At 42.9% G+C, this 22,703-nt stretch overlaps 1 protein-coding gene across 17 annotated transcripts in view; it reads left to right on the forward strand.

Moving 5' to 3' along the window:
* Positions 1-22,703, forward strand: part of MTSS1 (MTSS I-BAR domain containing 1) — a 178,173-nt gene that overhangs the window by 107,858 nt on the left and 47,612 nt on the right. For all 17 annotated transcript variants that reach the window (XM_038389936.2, XM_038389940.2, XM_038389933.2 and 14 more), the window contains exons 4-6: positions 15,616-15,700; positions 17,196-17,287; positions 20,231-20,305. In XM_038389936.2, coding sequence (XP_038245864.1) covers positions 15,616-15,700; positions 17,196-17,287; positions 20,231-20,305 — 252 coding nt within the window. The remainder of the gene's footprint in view (positions 1-15,615; positions 15,701-17,195; positions 17,288-20,230; positions 20,306-22,703) is intronic.

The raw sequence follows: 22,703 nt of genomic DNA on the forward strand, positions 1-22,703 counted from the left end.
CTTTTGAACAGACTGCAAAATCTTTTTATTTACTAATTATTATCATTATTATTTTTTCTGGAGTCTGTACCTTGACCAAGAAATTTGGACCTTAACAAAAAATAATTACCCCTGCCTTACAGCATTATGAGCAATCGTACAGTGTAGAGAGAAATTAATAGTATACACAGTAGCTATGGTTGGTCTCCCTCCGTCTCGCACCCTTTCAGAGATGTTGCATTCTTGTCCCGTGGACTGTTTTTTCTGATCTTCAAGACCACACCTTCCATCTGGGGCTCCTCTGTCCCACCCTTGGCCATGATTTGTAACTCATTCATGTGCTGCATACAAACAGTTTTAAATTAATCATACTTTGATCTGGGGATCTGAGACTAGAACTCAGGTCCTTCAGCTTCAAAAATGCAGGTCTTCACCACTTGAGATCACAGTAAATGATCTCTTAACCTCCCTGTGGTCCATCCATTAGAGCAGTGGTCTCCAAACTGGGTGCATGAGATGATTCCAGGCAGTGCACGGCAGCAGGAGCACCGCCGGACGGCACTCCGACTTTTTTTTTTTCCCTTCGGCGGCAGCTCTGCACGTCCACGGCTGGTGTTCCCCTCCGGTGGCCTGCCTGCGGCGGGTCTTCCGGTCTTCTTCCGTCGGCGCGTCTGCAGCAGGTCTTCTGGTCTTCACCCTTGGGGTGCGTGAACCAAAAAGTTTGGAGACCACTGCGTTAGAGGGCATGTCTCCCACAAAATCAGGAAATTATAAATGCACTCTAAAAGACATTGCAGGAGGAGTTACTGTTCCCTACTACCCCATTAGAGCATAACAAATGTTAGCCTTATAAAATGGTCTGTAATTGGGTCATGCTCTTTGTCTGAGAGTAGCCTGGTTCTCATGTTGACCGTCTTCAGAGGAACAGCTGGGTGAAATGAACGGAGTCCTGCTTCATGGTCGAGAGAGAGAGACAGAGAGAAAGAGAATGGGGGATGGGGGGAGGGAAGTCTATAATACAAGAGCATCACTACTAATGTGGGAACATGGCACTAAATCAAACTGCTTCCTCTGGGAATAGTTAATAAATTCTAAACAGCAGGCAAATCTTTCCAAGTAGTTTCCTGGAAACCTGCAATTTAGATGCTGGCATTATGTGCACCAGAGCACTTAGAGCCTAGGTTAACAGCCCTTTTGCCTACTCTGACACTTCCTGTCATGTTTAACTGACAATTTTATAAACTAGCTATACCTTCCTAAGCAAAGGTTGAACAAAGGAGTGGCAATGAGGGTTGAGAAGATGTGAGGTTTGCATGAACTTACCTCAATACCAAAAAGTCAGATGACCAGTTGCCGATCTCAGTATCATTAGGCATAAGTCAACTTAACCTTGAAAAAAGGACAAAATGCATTTTGATGTGCTTTAGGAAGTACAGAGAAAATATCTGTTTCCAGATATGTTGGTGTTATCCCAGAGCTTAGCCTCTTTTGCTGATAGGTCCTCTCAAGTACACCAGAGAATCTCTGTAACTAGGTTGTGATACTGGCATTTGACCTGTTTAACACACATGGTTGAGTTGAGTTGACGTAAAAACATTTTCCCCAATACAAACAAGCATCCACTGTGTTTCTGTCCACACCTACCAGGCTGCTTTACCACGTCGTCTTTCAGATCGTTCTCGATAAATTTGGGCAGCTAATGCCTGAGGTGGGAACTGAGCATCATGAAGTCATGCACACAGCAGCAGTGGGCAGTGCACTCCGGGATGTTCCACTTAGGGTGACCAAATGTCCCGATTTTGGGGTCTTTTTCTTATATAGGCACCTATTACCCCCCACCTCCTGTCCCGATTTTTCGCGCTTGCTGTCTGGTCACCCTCGTTCCACTACACAAAATGCTGGGAGGAAGGACAACCAGCCAAACTGGTTACACAAGTACTCTTTGTGAGGGGAGGGGGGGAGATAGTTCCAGTACAGCATAAGAAGCAGGCCAAATGAGTTACAAGAAGACAGCCATGTACCAGCTGCATATGCTGGCAGGGAAGGGAATGTTGCTAGCTGCCATAGTTACTAAGGCGGTAGCGGCAGCAGTATTGTGTGTGGACATAACCCTTGTGTAGAGCCAGAGAAGCTTGATTGATTACAAACTGTTAAAAGTTATAAAGTAGACGGGGTGATGGCACTGTCCCTTATAGGTGTGCAGAGGAACTTGTCTTCCTTTTCAAGTCCTGAATCGCAGGGCATGCTAAGTCTCTCTTAATCTTTTTTTCCTCCTCTTGCGTGCTTTCCTTTCTTCTTTTAGCTTCTTGTCTTGGTGTCCGTGGGTACTGTCACCTTTAAGGGTGGGTTTCTTGGAGCTTTTTACCATTATTTTCAGTGAGGGAATGCACAGTGTCTTTAAGCTTTCTTGTCCAAAATCTGAAACTTGTTTTGCTTAATTTGTTTATATCATAGCAGCATCTGTACAGCTTAGTTATTTGGGTGCAGTCTAACAATCTGAGCTCTTAAGTTTCCATCATAGTTGTGGGGATCTCATTAAAGAAGAAATCAAAAAGATATGTTGCTGTATTTTGTGGATGGTGCTAAATCCTGCACTGGTACTTCCTGCCTTGTCCATGCATTTTACTTCCATTTTTCTTGCCTTCACTGGTGGCTCTGCAGCAGTGAGAGCATATGCTATGCTTGTGTAAGCGGGGGCATAGTCCCACTATTGTGGGGAACTTTCCTGGCTTCTGCACTACCCTGGCAAAGTGGGCCAGCGAAAGGATCTGAGTTCTCGCTCCCACTTCCTTTACAGAGGTGCTGCAGGGATGCTGTGGGTTGGACATTCGCTCTGGTGGTGGCCTCAGGCTCTACGTGGCAGGGCCCTTCTTCCCAGCATTGCCCCTACCCTGTCGGGGTTACCAATCCCCCTCCGAGTTTGGCCTGTAGAGCCTCCTGGCTGAGGCATCTCCCTGTTCTGGGCCTGCTGCCCAGGGTCCCCCCTCGCTCTCCCCAGCTGCTCACCACACCTGGCTCTGGACTGCTCCAGCCCCAGCCCCAGCTCCAGCTCCCCTCTGCCTCAGCAGGGCTGCTGCTCTGCCTCCAGCTCCCTGGGCTGCTTCTCTGGCCCCTCTGGCTCTGGTTGCTGCAGCTCTGCTCCCAGGACAGGTCTGCTCTGCAGGCTGCTTCTGTGACTCTGCTCCCAGCACTGATTTGCTTCCTGGGTTGCTTTTCTGGACCCTCTGGCTCTGGTTGCTGCAGCTCTGCTCCCAGGACAGGTCTGCTCTCTCTGGGCTGTACCTCTGGCTTTGGGGCTGCAGCTCTGCTCCCAGCACAGGGTCTGCTCTCTCTGGGCTGCTTTTCTGGTCCCTCTGGCTCTGGCACAACTCTGATCTCCAGCTCAGCTTAGTCCCGTGTTTTCTCCTTTGCTCGGCCCCACTCTGTCTGACCCAGGCAATTCCAGCTCACAGGGAGGACAGGACCTCCCTGGCCTCCTGACTCCCTGATTAGCCTGCCCGCCCTGTCATTCAGGCTGACCTGGAGCATTGGCCTCTCCCATTGTTCCTGGGGACTGTCAGTCTCAGGGCCCTGATTTCCCTTCGACCCTTCCCCCTTTTAGTACTGGGAGCTGCAACTAAAACACCCCCACTGAATGTTAGTAAGGGGGCAATAGTCCCCTTACTTGATATTTGCATGTAAATGAACACCTTAAACATCTTGGTTTGCTCCAAAATTGCCGTGTACTACAACAACGCACAGCTTTTTTAAATGAAGGATGTTTTCTGCACTTGCAAAGTAAGAAAATCTCAGGAAGCTATTCCCATTTTTGTGCTCCATGCTTTGAACAGAGGTGCTTTAAATTCAGCATGCCAATTTCGATTGTTGTCAAGAATTTTGGGGTAAACAGTACATTTGCCAGCTGAGCTGTTAACTCAAGCCTGCAAAGAATTTATTTGGAGAACAAGGGCTGGCCTCATCAGATTTCCCGCCTCTAAATTAATCTGTTAATGGGTATGCAAGCTTATTAATGTAAAAAGCGTAGTCCTCTACTGTGCATATATGCGGGGGGGGGAGTAGCTACAGTACTGTTTTTAAATTCAAAATTGACAAATTTTATGATTAGATTTAGTTTATTTCGGAGTTTGTAACGTTTAGTGCATTTATGTGGCCAGAAGAGCAAAGACGCTTGACTTTTGTAAGTTCAGATTATTGTCCTCATGTTTTTCATAACAGGTGGAGTATTGTTTTTTTTCCATTGATGTCAGTGTTGTGTACTACATTCTTGTGCCTACTGGGTTTAAACAGCCAGCTGGTGTTAGGCTGTGTGGTGCTAGTCTCCCTCCATTTGTGGAAAAAGCATAACTATATAACAAATGTAGGAAAGCTAGAGATGAAAGTAGTTGCGCTAATGCAAAATATTACTGCTAGACCAGCACAGCATTGGTCTTTGAACATTGCACTGGATAAAATAGCTTAGCGGGTTTCATGGAATCTAGGTAACCATTTTAGTGTCATAGTTATCCAATTTAAACTTAATACTTGTTGGTTGTCGTTTGGTTAAAGGAGTTAATACATTTTCCAAATTTTGCCTAAGAAATTGCTGTCTAGAGAAGTGTTGGGAAAAGACAATTAATTTTAAAGCTCCATTCTTTGTACCAATCCATATTAAAACTAATTTCAACAATGAATTATTCCTGGGAGATAGAGTTCACAGGTATTTCGAAATACAATTGAGATCGGATTTTTAAAATTGGCTTCGAAGAATGCTCAGCAGCTGCCTTTGGAGAGTGTGCATTTAGGTGTGCAATAAAAACTTGTTCTGACAGTCATACCGCACTAAACACAGTGAAAGAATGTTAACGCTAATGCAAAGCGAAAGACATTCACAAATGGGAAATGAAACGCATCATGGAATACCTGGAAATGGAGTATAGCATTCCTCTACGTGCTTTATTGGGCTGTGTTGTGCAGAAGACCATGTGGTGCTGTTCTGCTTAATTGAGCATTTAATTGTTGTTATTGGTTGGTGTTGCCATTTTAATTTAAACATTCATATTGTATTCCTGTATGTTGAATGAAGACCTCTGAAATTTTATGGAAAATATGTTATTAACTTTAATATAGCATTTAGTGAATTTCCTCCTTTTGTTACCCCACCATCCTCCCTTGTACCCTGCCAAGGAAACTGCTCTAGAGTTGTTCTGCTCAGAAAAGTGACAGTTTAAAAACAACACTGCCATACTCTGCAGAACTGCTCACTGTGCGTTCTTTCAGTTGTAGCTGCTGCCTTTGGTGACGCATTCTTTGTTCTGCTTTTTGTACCTGTTAGACTTAGCTGTGTTTGGATCCAGCTCACCCTTCCCTATGAATATCAAACAGAATTCCAATAGCAGTGATGTCCTGCATATGCAATCAGTTTCATCTAACCCTTAATGCATATAGGATGTCACAGAGCGTTCTGGTACCCAGTTATCTGGCATAGTCCAGTAAACACTTGTGTATTTGCATGCTCTTCCCATTTCCTAAACTCAACCAAGTATTGCACTAAGTGCACCCACTGTGTATGGACATCAAAGACATAATCAAACGTTCTATTCCAAATTGAACATTTTGAATACAGATATTAACAAATGAATTTAGACTGAAACCGTTCATGTGTTTTCTCAGATTGAGGGGGTTTATTTTGTTTTTGTGGGTTTTGTTTTTAAATTCCCAAACCTTGTTTGGAGATTCTCAGAGGGCAGAGTTTTGTTGCTCTTCAGGAATAGTCTGTGCCTCTACATTTTACTGAGATTCACGTTAATTAATTACCAGGTCTGGTCCATATCTTAAAAGTTTTGCCAGCACAGATACGTTGGTAAGGAGTATGAAATATTACACCCCTGATTGACATAACTATATTGGCAAAAGCCGTATGGTGCAAGCACTTATGTCAGTATAGTTTATTTTATTCGAGGGAACTGATATAAGCTATACTGTCAAAAGAACCCCTTTAGCTAGTATAAGCTGCATCGCCACTAGGAGGGGCTGCTGGTATAACTATATATGTATAGCTCGGGTGGGCAAACTTTTTGGCCCAAGAGCCACATTGGGGTTGCAAAACTGTATGGAGGGCTGGGTAGGAAAGGCTGTGCCTCCCCAAACAGCCTGGCCCCCACCCCCATCCGCACCCTCTCTTCCCACCCCCTCAGAACTCCTGACCCATCCAACTGCCCCCTCCTGGGACCCCCCACCCTTAACCATCCCCGGGGACCCCACCCCCTATCCAACCCCTCTGCTTCCAGTCTCCTGACCCCTATCCACACCACTGCCCCGACAGACCCCCCAGGACCCCATGCCTATCCAACCTCCCCTGTCCCCTGACTGACCCCCACACAGAACCACCGCCCCATCCAACCGTTGGACTGGCCCCGGCCCCCTTACCATGCCGCTCAGAGCAGCATGTCTTGCAGCCGTGCTGCCCGGCCGGACCCTGCTGCGCTGCCCTTCAGGAGTGTGCAGCCCCACCGCCCAGAGCGCTGTCCATACGGCAGTGTGGCTGTGGGAGGAGGAGAGACAGTGGGGGAGGGACCGGGGCTAGCCTCCCCAGCGGGGAGCTCAAGGGCTGGGCAGGAGGGTCCTGCAGGCTGGATGTGGCCTGCGGGCCATAGTTTGCCCACCTCTGGTATAGCTAGATCCTTTCTATTGTAAACAAAGCCTTAGTACCATTGACACAAATAGCTCCTTCAACAAGAATCTGCATCTCTGAGGCAGTTTTCCTCTGATTTGTATCTGCAAAGACTTTGGCATCCTTAGTTACAGAGAAAATAGCTATTTAGCATACTTTTTTCTCAGCCAAGCTGGGAACAGAATCCCATAGCCTGGGCAAATTTTCAGTCATGTTTATATCTAAGCCCATTTAAATACTTATTACCCAGTACTTTTTCAAATAGACTGTCGTACTGAATATTACACTTCATCTAGTCTGTGTTGACAATTGTATGGCTATGCAGTGCATGACTTTGGCTTGTCATTCTGGGTTTTTTTTCTGATTTAAATGAAAATAGTTAAGAGGGAGTTTAGACCTTGTAACAATTGCAAATTCACACTTGTTTCAAAGATGTCTAATTTTTAAAAAAGTGAATGAAAACTTTAAAAATGGTTTTAAGTACCTAAGAAAATTGCTTAGTTTTTATCATCTTGAGCAAACAATGTTTAGAAATGTTTGCCAAGTGCAGTTCAGTTAGGAGTTGCCCAACTCTCAATTGTTTTGCCAACAATTCTTTTCGGGGGGGGCGGGTGGAGACCTCTAAATGTTATAAACAAAAGCTCCTTCCTCCCCCAAAAGGTAGTTTATAGCATGGTTTTAAACAAGTTTATAATATTGTAACAGTGTTTGTTTGGTTTAGTGCATGCAAACAGTTGCAGCCATGCTAGGCTCCATATAGCCCAAGAAATCCCAACAGGGCAAGTCTCTGTGGCACTGATCCATCAATTCATCCTTTACTTTTGTGGGACTGCATGTGAGCACAAGTATCCCCCCCACATGAACAGCTTTCAGATCAGGGCCTATGGCTTGTAACCCATAAAGGAAACTGCCTACTATTTCAACAGCTTGAGTTTAAATAAGGGTTGAGTGATAAGCCGAGAATCTCCTACTGCTTGTCAGCTTGTCGCAGCCTTGGTATTTAATGTATTTAATAATCGAGCCTATAATCAGCTGCTTCTTTAATCTATGCTATGAGACGGAAGCATCTCTTGATAACTTTGAAATTGCAAAATATTATGTCCCCTTTTCATGGTCTCCCTTCCCTTTTGGAAGGAGAAGGGTGTCTGACCTAATTGGACTTCGCCCTTGAAGATAAAAAGGAATCACTTAAGTGGAATCTTAAAGTCACTTCCTGAAAGACAGTTGTCATGCTAACCTTCTGTACCCTGCTCAACAATGAAGTTAAAGGCTAGAAGAGATAAGAGGCTGATTGTAGCCAACTGCTTTGAGTATACAGAAGGCCTTGTAGTTTATACAGCTGCACGTTTCATCAAATAATCATTTCATTGATACATGATCATTAAGTAGAATAGAATGATTCTAATAAAGCAATTTAGCCTGTCTCTTCCTCCCCATCTCCCCCCCCCAATCCCTACTCCTTTTATTCCTCTGTGGTGTTGAATAACAAATGGGCATGGAAATAGAACCATTTAAACCTTTACAGTGGCCTCCTTGTAGCAGTATTACACAGCATTTCATTTAATTAGTTTATAATGAAGAGATTTTTGGTTGTCTTAGGCTTGGTTGGGGGACGTGTGTGTTGTGAATAATGCATTTTATTTCTGAGAACACAGAATCCTTGATTTTTTTTTTTTTTTTTTTTTTTTTTTACACCCCGGATTTTTAATTTGATACAATTTGACAGGTTATTTTAATACTGATGAGAGGTTCCACTGTATAGCAGTAATGCGAATCTCCACTTCTAGAATATTTCTTTAGACGGTGTTAGAGAATTTGAGAGACGTTTAATGAATCATTGTAATGCGCCCTGTAAGGTACATACATTTTACCCACATTTTATAGATGGAGAAACTAAGACATAGTAGTTGGGTAACTTGTCCAAGGAGTCATAGAGCAGGGAGTGGAACTCGGGTCTTCCAACACTTTATCATCTCTTTTACTAAGAGACTGCCAAATATGCCATTATAATCTCTTGTCTTCAGGGGATTGTAAGTGTCATAGAAGTGTGCTGGGACTTTATGCAAAGTGTCAGCTTTTAAACAAAATGGAGTTTAAATTGGTTCAGCAATTTCTAAGCTACAGGAATGCATGGGAGTGGATGGTATTGCAATGCAAAGCCTTTTGTCTGGCTCTATCCAGTTGGGTTTGGTAGCAGCTGAAAGCTGGTGCTCTGTTTGCTTCTGGGAAACAAACTGACAGCATTCTGTTCTTCAGTGAATAGGTTTTCCCTTTGCAACTGGCCACTTGTAGAGAGTCTTGGTGGGTAAGAAGTGAACAGGCACAGAGATTAGACTCTCATCTCACCTTTTGAGAGGTGGCTCCCTCTGGGTCATGGTTGGGGAAAGTGTATGAGTTAGTGCTGGAAAGCTTTCACTGCAGCTGCCTATGCTTGACTCTAGGTAGACTTAATTTTTCAGGGTCCAAGCTTACTTGCATTAAAACTTTTATTTTAAATATGAAACTACTTTCCCATATGGATTTTAAAATCCTGTTTTGTGCTCTTAAGCACTAGATTGCACCAATTGTACTGCATATTTACTATACGAACTTCCTCCCACATTCCATTCGTGTTGTTGTGAGGCTAAACTCCCAAGTATAATGCTGAGGGTTTGCCTGGTTGATTAGTTAGTGGCTGAATTACTTATTGCCATGTGAACTTTCATAATTCTGTAACAAACCAAATAGCTAGTGGTTTAACATCTCATTCTATGGGCAAGACCAGGGGTCCCCAACATGGTGCCATGGAGCCCACCGGGGCATTTTTGTGCGCCCGCAGGACACCCCACCGCCAAAATACCACCGAGAAGCGTTGTCATTTCTCGGTGGCATTTCGGCGGCAACGCCTCTTCCCACTGCCGCTTTTAGGCATCAGGGTGTCTGGCGCCCGCCACATTCTTCTGGGGACCACTGAAAGACACTAAGTTACTGTAATGCTGAACTAAAGTATGGGACTGCCGTCCCATCTGTGATGACCCTCGGGAGAAAGCTAAAAATTAATGCTAGTTTAAAAACCAACAACAAAACCAACAGCAAGCTTCAGCAATTCTGAAGATTCAAAAATTTTGGATCAGCTCTACTAAGATCCTATGACTTGAAGAGATTTTCTTCTGCCTGGTCTAGTCTGTGTAGGCAGTGTCCCACCAGCCAATCCCAGTATCTTTAAGAAATGCTGGGATTGACCAATAGCAGTCCTCCCAACAGTGGGTACTGCAGTGCCATCCTGTGGCATGGCTCAGCCCAGTCATACCCCCCCCACACACATTCAGTCCCTATTAATGTATGGACCAGCCACAGGAAGGGAAACCAGTATGCTCTCCATCACAGAAGTGAAGATAATGAGAGGGTCAAATGATGGGACATGCCACAATAGGAAACAAAGCGAGGCTGTAAAGGGCCTAGTACAGGTTGCTCCAGTTGAGGGGGGGTCTAGGCTATGTTGGTATGGGCAAATTTAGCAGAGACTGAAGAATTATATTGGTAGGGTGGCTCTTGCAGTGACTTTGGATGGAAGGACAACTGAGGGAGAGATCAAAGATGCAGTACATGGATCAGGTATCAGTGGACCTCAGAGGACATGTCTGCACAGGAAAACCCATGCTTGGCTTGTGCCAGTGGGCTCAGGCTGAAGGGCTGTTTCATTGCTGTGTAGACTTATGGGCTTGGACTGGAACCTGGGCTCTAGGACCCTGTGGGGTGAGAGGGTCCCAGATCTTGGGCTCCAACCTGAGCCTGTAAGTCTACCTAGCAATGAAACAGCCCGGCAGCCCGAGCTGGCTGGCATGGGCCAGCTGTGGGTTTTTCTTTGCTGTGTAGACATACCAAGAGAGAGAGCAATTTGCCCAACAGCTTGGCTGTAAAAGTCATCAACCCCAGATAGGGAAGTAGCAAGAAAGAAGATAACTTTCTCTCTGGAAAATATACTGAATATATTGATAGCATGGCAGTGTTCAAATGGTGTAATCTGATGTGGGGCTGAAGACCTGGTAGGGGCCTGTGTTTTTTTTTTTTCTGCCCCTGGAAAATATTTTTGAAAATACCTGGGGTGTGGTACAATCTGGTCCATTCCAGTGGAAAAATATTTGTTCTTCAGGGTATTTTTCAGAGTCCTGGGTTATAAGTAATCTGTGGCAGGGATACTTTAGTGATAGGTGGAGAAAGAGGGTGGTTGATTCAGAGGCAGGGATATCAACCCAGTTTGATGGTAGAATTTCATCAAGGGGCTCCAGGGATATCTCCAGTGTCATTGTGTAGGTCATCTTCAGAGATGAGATACTCACAGGTATCAGTGCAGTTGTTTCTTCTTCAGCATCTCTCTCTCTCTGAGATATCCTATAAACCCAGCATGCCTTCTCACCTAGATAGGTATTTACAGACACATTTTGTGGTTTTCTGGTTTTTCTGATCAAAAGCGTGTTAAAATTAAAAATCCAATTGTCTCTTCCAGCAGTTCGGTCTCATACACTTAATTATACTTCAACAACATTAGCTTTTAAATGGGAATTTGAAATGCAGAGTGACTTTGTTGTCGCAGTATGCTTTGAATGAACCCCAGATTTGTTTTTGTTTTTTTGCTGTGACAGAAGCCTGCTCATACAGAACAGCTTTTTCAGTGCATGCTTGCCACCTGCACCCTTCTATGGACTGATTGACTGTGTAGCCATTAGCTGCCTGCTGTGTTGAGATGGCAGCAGCCTGCAAATGAGAAGGCTTTGAGGAAGAGAACAAAGATCACCATGGTCTGCATCAAACAGCACTGTAATTGTTTATGGCAAGTTGCTATATGCAATTTTTTTTTATTTTTTTTAAATGGTCGCATATTATTGTTACCCAGGGATGAAGATGATGATGAGTTTCTGGAAGGTCTGGATCTGGGACTTTGCAGCTATATTTTGATACTGACTGGGGCACTGCAAATGTCTTGTTTCTGGGATCATCAAACTCTGTGTCCCTCTGCTCTTCCATTTATGCACATTTGATCTTGAAGGTTCTGAAGAAACCAATTCTTTGTGCTTTATTATATGAGCATGAATCCTTTCTCTTTTGTTACTTAGCAACTTTTGGCATTCACTTGTTTCCTAACACTTCCTTTGGTTTTAGACGAGCTGAGTCAGATATGTTCATGTGCTGTTTGGAAATGACTTAAACATTTAACCACTCATTTTGCGGTACTGATCAGTAAGTTTCACATTTACCACTTAGAATGAGAAATTGCTTGGTGAATTCAACACTGTGAACAGAGAAAAATAAGATTAAGCTAACTGACATTATACAGCATCATTGTAACGGGGTGCCACTCACCTTTTGCGAGAGCCCCCTGGCAGAGTGTGTGTGCTTGCACTTTCTCTCTGCTTTGTGATGAGGCTTCAGCGATCCAGCCCTCCGGCCAAGTCACTCACAGTCTGTGTGTGAGGATAAATCAAACCCCATCTGGGACATAAGCCCAACAGGGGGCCCATCTCAGGTCCCTTTATCTGCAGCCCTATCTCTGGGGTCACTCCTCAATCAGTCCAACAGGGCCTATTGTAGTAAGCTGGTTCAAACTGCCTTTCAGCCCCTTCTGGCCTCTCTCAATTTGTCCCCCCACTGGTATGGAGTGGTGCCCCACGACTCCCTCCCTTGAGACAATATATTTGCCCTCTCTGGGCCTTTCTGTCCCAAGCTCTTCATCTGGGACGCTAAAAGAGTTCAGTTCCTCTTCTGGGGCGTATCAAAGTCCAGGCCACTTTCCCAGTGGCTGGTGGGGCTGACCAAGCCCCGACCTCTACTCTGGGTCGCAGCCGAGGGACCCTATAGAAAGTAGCCATCCACTGCTTTTACATAAACTGTGTCAGTGCTACAGTTCCCTGGGCCACTTGCCCATGGCCCCAGAACATTCTTCCCCTTACCTCAGGGCCTTGTCCTGGTTGAGTCCCATCAGTCAGCCCGAAGCTCCTTCATGTTCCCTCCAGCACTGCTCTGTCCTAGGTCCTGTAGCTCCCTCAGCCTAGCCAAACACACCATCCACTCTCCTCCAGCTCTAGCAAGGAACTGATCTCTCTTTGGCCCTGCAACATGTCTTATACTAACCTGCTGGGTCCTGATTGGCTGCTCCCTGTAGCCCCTTTCTGATTTGCTGTGTCCCATACAACCACTCTAGGCAGCTTGGAGGACCCTCTTCACTGCCCTTCCCTGGGGCGGGTGTGGCGGGGCTGCGAGGCCTTCAGTAGGGACCCTCAGAGCCAGGTCCGCCCCATCGCAATCATATTATCAGATGCCCTATCCACTCACAGCAAGATTTTACCTAACTAAGCCTCACGCCTAACCATTGACAACTTCTCCCAGTATCTTCTCTTTAATATTCACTGACATTTAATTTCATGTGCTGGTCCGGCTTCTCCTTGTTATCATTGACTCTGCCCATTCTTCTTCCCTTCTTGGTTTCGTAACAGTTCTAGACTTTGTTTCCTAACAGGCATGCAAAAACTTGGATGTGCTCATCACTTCCCTTTTTTTAGGATAATTTTCATTCACAGATTGACATTTACACCTAACGTTTCTGGTATTAAAAAACAAACACACACACCTTTCAGATATATACTATGATTCTAGAAATACTTCCAAAGAACATGGAAATTCAAAGGGGGGGGGCAATTGGTGGTTTGTGTTTGTTTGTTTGGTTTTTTTAAAGACTGTCCCTGCATCCCAAAACTAGTGTTGTTTTCTGGGGAAGAAAAGTTTTTTCACACCTCAGAGAGCTTTTTACAATTAATAGTAAATACCTTCCCTTGTTTCATACAATGTTGTGTTATATAGTATATATCCTTGGTGTTGAATGTGCATATTTATGTTGGTTAGTTACTGCTACATGGGTTAGAATAATGCTACCTGGCAGTTTTTATCTGTGCCCTTATTCCCCATTTTACAAAACACGTTGTTCCCCATTTCTCATTTTCTGTTCTTAAATGGCTCTTCCTTTTCTCATGGTGTGGGGTTAGGGAAGCATAAATATTTAACCTATAAAAACCTAAGAATACTTGTGTTCCTATTCAAGTTTCCCCAGTTCTTGCATAATGCAGCATTTCACTGTATCTTGAATGATAAGTTACTCCACTAATCACAGAGGAGATAGTTTTAGCAGCTATTTCTCAGGAGACCTTCCTTGAAATCTCCAGTAGGAGTTTTGCCTCCATTAGGACAAGAAGTCCTGTTCTTTGCTTGTTTTGTAATGGCCTGGTAGTTCTCCGTTAGGGGGAATGAAGAATAAGACCATACTGAGCATGTGGGAGAAGAAAGATGCCGTCAGTAGCAGACATAGTTTTTCACTGTGGGAGACGGGGTCTGACTTTTCCGCTTTTTGGTACGCAGCTATATGTGTAGTAACAACTTTTGTATGAACTGAATTATGAGAGAAGTATTAATGAGAGAAGAGTGATCTGCCTCCACTGTAAAGACCTATTCAGATCTTCAAGTTTTCTTCAGTCATTGTTTTTGCACAATTGTTAGACTACAGCACCTTAATACTTATAAATGTTAGTAAAACTTCAAACTTCTGTATGTTCATTATTAAATTAATTCTTTAAAGGAATTTAATTCTGAACATGTTCAAAAGGGTAAAAAGGCTTCTACCATAATAAGAGCCAAAAAATAAAACCCCACAGCATTTTTGTGCAAAATATTTGCAATTTCATTCTGGGTCATTTGATGGGCCCAAAATTTTGCTATTTGTGAAAATAATTTTAACATAAAAACATGTGATATTTAGCAATTTTTTAAAATGTAAAAATGGAAATATTGACCATATTGAGCTTTTCACTTGAAAATAAATTCTTTAGCAAAACTCACAAAATTGCAAAGTATATTGCAAAATCAGATCAATATTACAATCAAAACGAAAAACTTTACGTTTTGAGGTTTTAAAACTGTTATGGGTGTTTCACACAGCCTTGGTGAATATTTTTAACCAATTAGTTAGGACTTTGTGTAGCAGTTTGCTGAGATGCTAACTACAGCTTGGCTTACATACAGGTAGAACCATATGGCTATCAAAACAAAAGCTAACTGAACACAGAAAAGGCCAAGATTGTTTAATTAAATAGAGCGGGCAAATGCTTGCTTTAAAAGAAAATATACTTTGGGGAGAAAAAATCCTAAAAATTAATCATTTGCTGTCAAGAGAAGTTATAATTTGGAGGCACTGAAATGAAGGACTGGGAGTGCAGAGCACATAAACAGTGCCATCTTCTGGCAATATTGTGAAGTGATAGATGCATGGTCTATGACGACTACCGATATGTGTTCTATATACAGATTGGGTTTGGGAAGAGAGAGCGTAATCTGTGCTGAAATGGGGTGTTTTAAATGTCAAAACCTTTGCAGTATTGGCTATGAAGAATCTGGCCAAAGGAAATTAGTCAAAAGTCCTAGATATGTTGTTTCAAGACTTTGGATTACTGTATGAAGTGAGCTGTAGCTCACGAAAGCTTATGCTCAAATAAATTTTAGTCTCTAAGGTGCCACAAGTACTCCTTTTCTTTTTGTCTCTCTCTAGACACTGCCTTGATCAGTGTTTGTGCTACTGCTCCCAACTCTGTGTCTCTTCTCTTTTTACCCTGCTTCTTCCTCCTACACACCCAGTTCTGATCTCCCAGCTCTTGCTCTCCTTTTGGATCCCTTCCAAGTAAAATGTTGCGAGTATGTTGATCCTCTAGAGGACTTACTGTGCCAAGAATGTGTAGAGAGAAAACTATTTTGTCCTCTTGTTAATCCAGTTCTGGGCTTCTGGTGACCAGCAAGAAATCTCTTTTCCTAAATGTCAAATATTGTTTAGTAGTTCTGCTGTGTTAATAGTACACTAGGGACTTAATTTTACAATGTGATATTTAATTCAGCTTCCATCTACATCACAGTGAGAGTCTCACATCGGAGAGATCCTTGTTCCTTAACTCTTTTTTGTATTTCGTTTGCAGGTGGTACCAGAGAAATTGGGTCTGCCCTGACGAGAATGTGCATGAGACACAGAAGTATAGAGTCCAAACTCAGGCAGTTTTCAAGGTGAGCAATTACACAACCTGGCCCAAAGCTTGGGAATCACTCTTCACTGGCTACTGGACTACAGTCAAAATGTAATTGTTACACAGCCCCTTTCATTCAGGAGCACGTTAAGCTGTGTACCAGTGTTGGCTTCCAGCTGACCTCTGACTTAAAGTCAGTGAGAACAGGCTTTCTTTTCTCTCCCCCAACAAATTGGACTTCATAGAAATAGAGAAGAACGGGGATTTAGCTGCTCATTCTGAGAATTGGACTTGCCAGCTCAAGCTGCTTTAAATGCTGGAAATTCCTATCGTCAACTTTACTGTAGCTCAGCAGTGAGCAGTCAATTCCTGGTATTGGGGACCAGGCTTAGAATTTGTGTTGTCACTGAGTTAAAGTAAAAGCAAGTATTTCACCCCATCTTCTCAAATCCGAATAACGTGCAGCCAAGAAAGTTTGGGAGCAAACTGACATGAACTGAACTCCTCCACTGCACCCCATTTCAGTAGATTTCTACAGAATGCAGAAATAGTGAGGTGGGGAAGATTGACACAATCTTGTTGTGTGTTAGGAAGAAAGCTGCCAATATGCTTACTCCACACCTTTTATCATAGAAATAAAATGAATACTGTGCCAGTGGTAAGAGGAAACCATGACCTGCCATTTCTTTGACCTAGATACATTTTTTTTAATGGGGTAAATTTGAGGGACTGAATGAAGATTGGTAAAAGGGGGGGTAGTCCTGTCATCTCTCCATTACTGCTTTTAATTCAGTTCATGTCAGCTGTGGCCAAACATTGGCTGGTCAGTAGCCTATTTGAAATGAGTTTGGTCTCAATCCAGTTCCCTAGAGCACAGTTCCCAGTGCCATATCACAGAATCCACAATGACAGTTGAAATTCCTATTTAGCATTCTCAGCAGAGATGCCAGGAGTTCAATGGGCATAGAGTGGGCTGAATTACCCCATCATCATGGTCCCCACTGATGAGGATTGGGGCACATGGATGGGGCAGAATATAGAAGCTTGCAGTGCTGCTGATTGTGCTCTGCATGTGCATTATGTATTTGTACAATCTTTTTGGATAAATAGAAGCCATTAGTCTTCAGGACATCAATCTAGAGCATTCTGCAAACACTGACTTCTGCAAGCATGTGACAAATGAAAAATCTAATCGTTTACATTGGCCCTGTTTCAGGTCACTCTTCTGGTTTATATTCTATTCCACACTGTCCCTGAACTTCTACACACTGATTCTTGTTGCCCTATTATGTGGGTTTTTTGATTGTCCCATCTTTGGCTTTCATCCAACCAGAGAAATTTGGTTCACATCATAACTATTTAACTACCTGATTGTATAGCAGGCTAAACACTTTCGGGTTTAGATATTTGCATTCCATGGCACTATTAACTGTTGCAGCAGAGTGAAATACTCCAATATTGACCTTGGCTCTGGATATAGAAATAAGGGCATCTGCAGGATTTGATTGCTCTTTGTGTTTTTTCAACAAAATTAGTGCTTTAATTGACTGTCTGATAAACCCACTTCAAGAACAGATGGAAGAGTGGAAGAAAGTGGCCAATCAACTGGATAAAGACCATGCAAAAGGTAGTTACAGAGGAAGAACACTGTAGTATAATAGGACAAGGTAGTCATACAAGATTTCTTCCTAACACAGCACTTCCCTTTTTATTGGGTATTGGGGAAACCATATTAAACTTGCTTAAGTATCTATACTAATTTTCCTCATTACTTTTTGAAAAAACTACATAGTAAATATAGTTAGCTAATTCTTCAGGCTTTACAGGCTTAATTTTGAAGCTAGGTGCTGAAGGGTCCAAGTGAACTCTTTAATGGGCTGTTTTCAGCATATTACTAAACTTAGGTGAATCTTCTCGTGTAAATTTAAGTCTGGCATAGTGTTTCTCTCAGCAATCTCTTGCTGCGTGATGCCTTGTCATGCACTCTGCTGGGGATATGGCACCCAGCACTCGACAACCCTGGGATATGCATACTACCTGTAAGGTTAAGGCAAGTCTCAGACTGCCCTCCAGATATTGTATAGTGTTGTGAAGCATTGAGTCTTTTTTGGTTTATATCCAATAGGATATAACAGATGAATATTCAAAGAGAACTTGGAAAACCATCTGTTAGTGGGCAGGAGAAGCCAACTTCCCACTTGGCAGAGCGAGAGTGGCAGTGCTGTTCCATGGTGGGGGTGATCTCTGCCATAGAATGCCCAGTGTGGGGAGAGAGGGACAGTTGAACGCAGCTGGAGCCATGGCTGTTGCCAGTAAACAATTGCAGACATATAAGGCATTGCATTGGTCGGGGGCGGAGGGGTTGACCTCTGACACAGCCATTTGAACTTGTTTGTTTTTCTGTTAGCTTTTAAAATTCAAGCCCTTGGGTCTGCGTGAACAAAGCAAAATTATGCTTGCTGATCTAATAATGCTCTGAGCATTCAGATCAGGGTCTCCTGCATGGCGCTGCAGTGACTCAGGCTTGCTGGACTGAGAGCAGTTGACACTGCTGTGGAGGCTGCACAGTGTTCCCTGTGGGAGAAAGGGCCTCTTAGCACTTAGTTCATGTTATGGCCTAATAGAAGCAATTTAGAAGGAATTTAGAGTAGCAGCCGTGTTAGTCTGTATTCGCAAAAAGAAAAGGAGTACTTGTGGCACCTTAGAGACTAACATTTATTTGAGCATAAGCTTTCGTGAGCTACAGCTCACTTCATCGGATGCATTTGGTGGAAAATACCTTACAAGCTGTCAGCATAGTCTGTGTGGTATGTAGATTGTAATGGATTTTTTACCATTTACCATTTAGTTTTTTCATGAAGTTGACAGATTTTCCACCAAATGCATCCGATGAAGTGAGCTGTAGCTCACGAAAGCTTATGCTCAAATAAATTTGTTAGTCTCTAAGGTGCCACAAGTACTCCTTTTTTCTTTTTGCGAATACAGACTAACACGGCTGCTACTCTGAAACCTGTCAGTATGCAAGGCACTGAATTTGGCCGTATAGAGTGGAAATCTGTCAACTTCATGAAAAAACTCGTACAGATACAGACAGACATCATCTTCCTCTCTAAATGCAAACAGATGGACATCATACCAAAGGGACTGAAGGTAAAAAATCCATTACAATCTACATACCACACAGACTATGCTGACAGCTTGTAAGATATTTTCCATCAAGTGCATCTGATGAAGTGAGCTGTAGCTCACGAAAGCTTATGCTCAAATAAATTTGTTAGTCTGTAAGGTGCCACAAGTATTCCTTTTCTTTTTGAAGGAATTTACACCCTGACCTTCACCCTTGCAACTACAGAGGTGCCTGCGGGAGATTTAAGCAGAGAGAAGCAGTGGGCAGGAGGGATCTGCAGGGCTCCTAAACGTGGGGCTCTTTGAAGAGTGGAGGTTGGGGCACAGTGCAGCCAAGTGGATAGAGCACTGGAATGGGATGCAGGAGGCCTGAGTTCAGTTGCTGGCCCTGCCACTGTCCTGCTGGGTGATGTTGGGCAAGTCGCTTCCTTTTCTATGCCTCGGTTTTCCCATCTGTAAAATTGGGATTATGATACCGACCTCCACTATAAACCCCTTTGAGATTTACTGATGGAAAATAGTATATAAGAGCAAGGTGGTATTGCAGTTAAAACAGATGAGAGATTGTATACTTGGGACCAAAACAATTTGCCAAAATCAACACACATACACGAAATGTGTTGGTTAACCAGAATCTGCATTTTTTTATTTTATTTTATTTATTTATTTATTTATTTTTTGAAGAAAAAAAAAAAAAAGGTTTCAGCCAAAAAGTTTTGCCTAGCTCTAGATATGACATCCCTTCCCTCACTTTCAAAGGGGATAGTAAATATAGTGGTCTCTATTTTATAGTTAGTGGATACTAATTTTTGAACACAAATGTTCTGAGAGGCCTGTCAAAATCCTTCTGTGTTCCATTGCTATTAGTGGATAAGTCATGAATCAAGCTAGTTCTCTCATTTTGTGTTGTGTTCACTGAGATTTCTGTAAAGACCTAGTTTATTTGGAAAAAAGTCCATTGGGGGTACATCTACACTGTGATACACTACATGGCACGGGAGCAGTTGGCTAGCGTCAGCTGATGCAGACTGTCAGGCTATAAAATTGCAGTGTAGACATTTGGGCTCAGGCTAGAGCCTGGGCTCTGAGACTCTGCAAGGGGGAAGTGTCTGAAAGACCGGGAGCCAGCCCGAGCCCGAAAGCCTCCACCGCACAAGCTCCATGAGCTTGAATCAGCTGACCCAGGCTCTGAGATTCAGTGCTACGGGTTTTTTATTGCATGTAGATATACCCTGTGAGCACTATTTCACCCAAAACCAAAGCTACAGACACTACAAAATGTCAATCTGGTTTTTAAGCTGCTCTGACTAAAAGTGAATATCCCTGTGTACTGTGCTAAAATTTCTAGTCTAGGGAGCATTTATAGTGTCTTAAAACCGTCTTTTTATAAAACAAAGACTGAACCAAGTATCAAATGTGTTGACATACAGACTGTGTTTTTTAGAATACAAAAAAGCCCGCCAAGAGATAAAAAAGAAATCATCAGACACACTGAAACTGCAGAAGAAAGCAAAGAAAGGTAACTTTCTCCATACTTTTATCATTGAGGTACTTTTGTGAAGGATTCTTTGGCAAAAATTGCCTAGCTATAGGAAGTTCTGTGGAAACCCCATCATTCCATATAGTGTCGCATCTAATGTGTACCTGTAATGGTGTTCTCGTAGAAAACATAAAAACTGCTCTCTGTTTTAAAATGCCTTAAAAGTATGTGAAAAATCTCTGTGTACAAAATTGATCAGCAGAGAGAGTTTTTAAAATGGAATATTTCTGTGGGTTTTTTCATGTTAAGAAACTGATAATGTTGTATAACTTGTGCTGTGTTATACATGCAAAATCTCCTGGAAGCTTTGGAATAGTACAGAAAAGCCATTATGCAAATGATCTGTAGTGGTTATAGCAGGAAATTATGCCGTTCCCCTCTTTCCACCCCCTTCTTTTACAACCTATAATCTCCTAAATTTCCCATTGTTTGTTACAAGATTCATAAAATGACAGCAGTAGAAAGCTGTCAGAGACTGCACTTAGCAATAGTGAAAAGCCAAAAGATGAGGTAAAGAAGGGCAGTACAATAGTTTCCTCCTCCTCCTCCCCCAACATAATTCCCAAGCTCTTTCTCTCATAATCCCTTGATACAATTTTTAGTAGCAGCATCTGTGGTTTTTCACAGTGGTTTGTTCCCCATTGGTGACTTGCCATTGCTTTATTTTAAATTTGCACCTTGAAGTCAGAGAACTGTGGTGGTAACACTGCTAAGTGAGGTCCCGAGCTCTGCTGAGTGATGCATAAACTTCACCAGCCTGTAAGTTTCAGATTCTTCCTACCTCCTCTGTACGTTTGCAAAACTGGACTGGAAACCTTGCACTTCCTGGTTCTGGGCTCTCTGATATCAGGTGGGTCGGAAATGCGCTTTGGACAGGTTCCCTGTTGGAACTTATGCTTCCCATCCTGGCTGAAACCTGGATGTGCAGAGCCAAACCAACTGAATGGTGGGATGTGGTGTTTCCTTAACTTTCTACACCTCAGCGATTCAGATGAATTCATGTTTTATCCAAGGCATCCCTATCTTCTCTTTCTGACCACTGAGTTAGTAGAGTTTATTCTAAAACAAATATTTGTTATTCTAGAACAAATATTCTAATGGATGATCATATGACTAAATTATTTCATAGTAAATAAATTGCTCTTGAAGTTTCTCTGGCTGTTTTAAAGGAAGAATGGAGGGGAAGGGGGGAAAAAAGGCAAAAGACTACAAAATAGGGGTTCAGCACAATGGGGCCAGCAGTCTTTGCCTATATCAGGAGTAGTCCTGGGGAAGAATCCAATATCAAATCATAACCTCGGTTTAGGTTCTTAGCTTTGTTTACTCCTTGTTTGAGAAATTGGCTGGCTGATTTATTGAATTAGTGTATGGTATTCCCCTCCCAACCACCTGCAGTCCCCCTTGTTTCTTAACTGGATACCACGAGCAACCCTGCAGTGCATGGCATCCTTCAGATGGAGAGTTACAGAGAACATGTCCAGAGTGGGACTATGGAACCATCTTTACATGAGTTTTGTCTTAAAAGTTATCCTTGCTCTCTCCCAGGCCTGCCGGCACACTCAGTGCTGCAGAGACTCCCTGGAGAGAAGGAACACTTAATGTCCCCTCCACTGGAGCATGGAGATGTTCACTGCTGTCCTATCTAGTTTCTTATAGCAGGCTCATCACTGTAGTATCTGAGCATCTTTCAGAAATGCATTAAGCAAGGTGACTAACGTGTGTGTTCTCTTATCCTGTCCCCATGTATAGGAGTGTGTGCAGAAGTGGGTGTTGCCTTGATTTTTTTTTTAAAGGAACCAGAGCTGGCCAAGAGAAGATCAGCTCACTGTGGTGTTTTATTTTATTTTTTGAAAGGATTAAAAGGGGAGAAGTAAAAGGCCATTTGCGTTAGTGTCTCCATCGTGACATAGATTCCATGGTGGTAATACTGTGAATAGGTACTGGTTTAAAAATCCAGTCACCTTTTCTAAATGTTGGCACCTTGGGATATGTTGTCGGACTCCTTACTGAATCATCCATCTGGTGTGCAATGCATTCTTGGAACACTTCAGATCCCAGAGTTGTCTGTCTTGAACATTCACTTGGATCCAAAGTTTCTTTAAGGTAGAAATTGAGGACAAAATTAATGGTAAAGGGAGCAGCAAGGGAGGTTGGAAATGAGGAGAGCAAATGAAGCCAGCCAGATAGCCAACCCAATATACAGTGAAATCAGGGTTCACCATGTTTCTTAGGAAACCTTTATCCCTTCTCTGTCTACCTGGAGTATGGATACACAGCTGTCTAGCTAAAAACTAAAGCTTATATAGAAGTGAAAAAAAATGAATTCCTGTGATCCCAGTGGATCTCACACACAATGGATAGGAGCACAGCTACTTTC

The sequence above is a fragment of the Dermochelys coriacea genome, chromosome 2 (genome assembly GCF_009764565.3).
Source record: "Dermochelys coriacea isolate rDerCor1 chromosome 2, rDerCor1.pri.v4, whole genome shotgun sequence".
Classification (NCBI taxonomy): Eukaryota; Metazoa; Chordata; order Testudines; family Dermochelyidae; genus Dermochelys; species Dermochelys coriacea.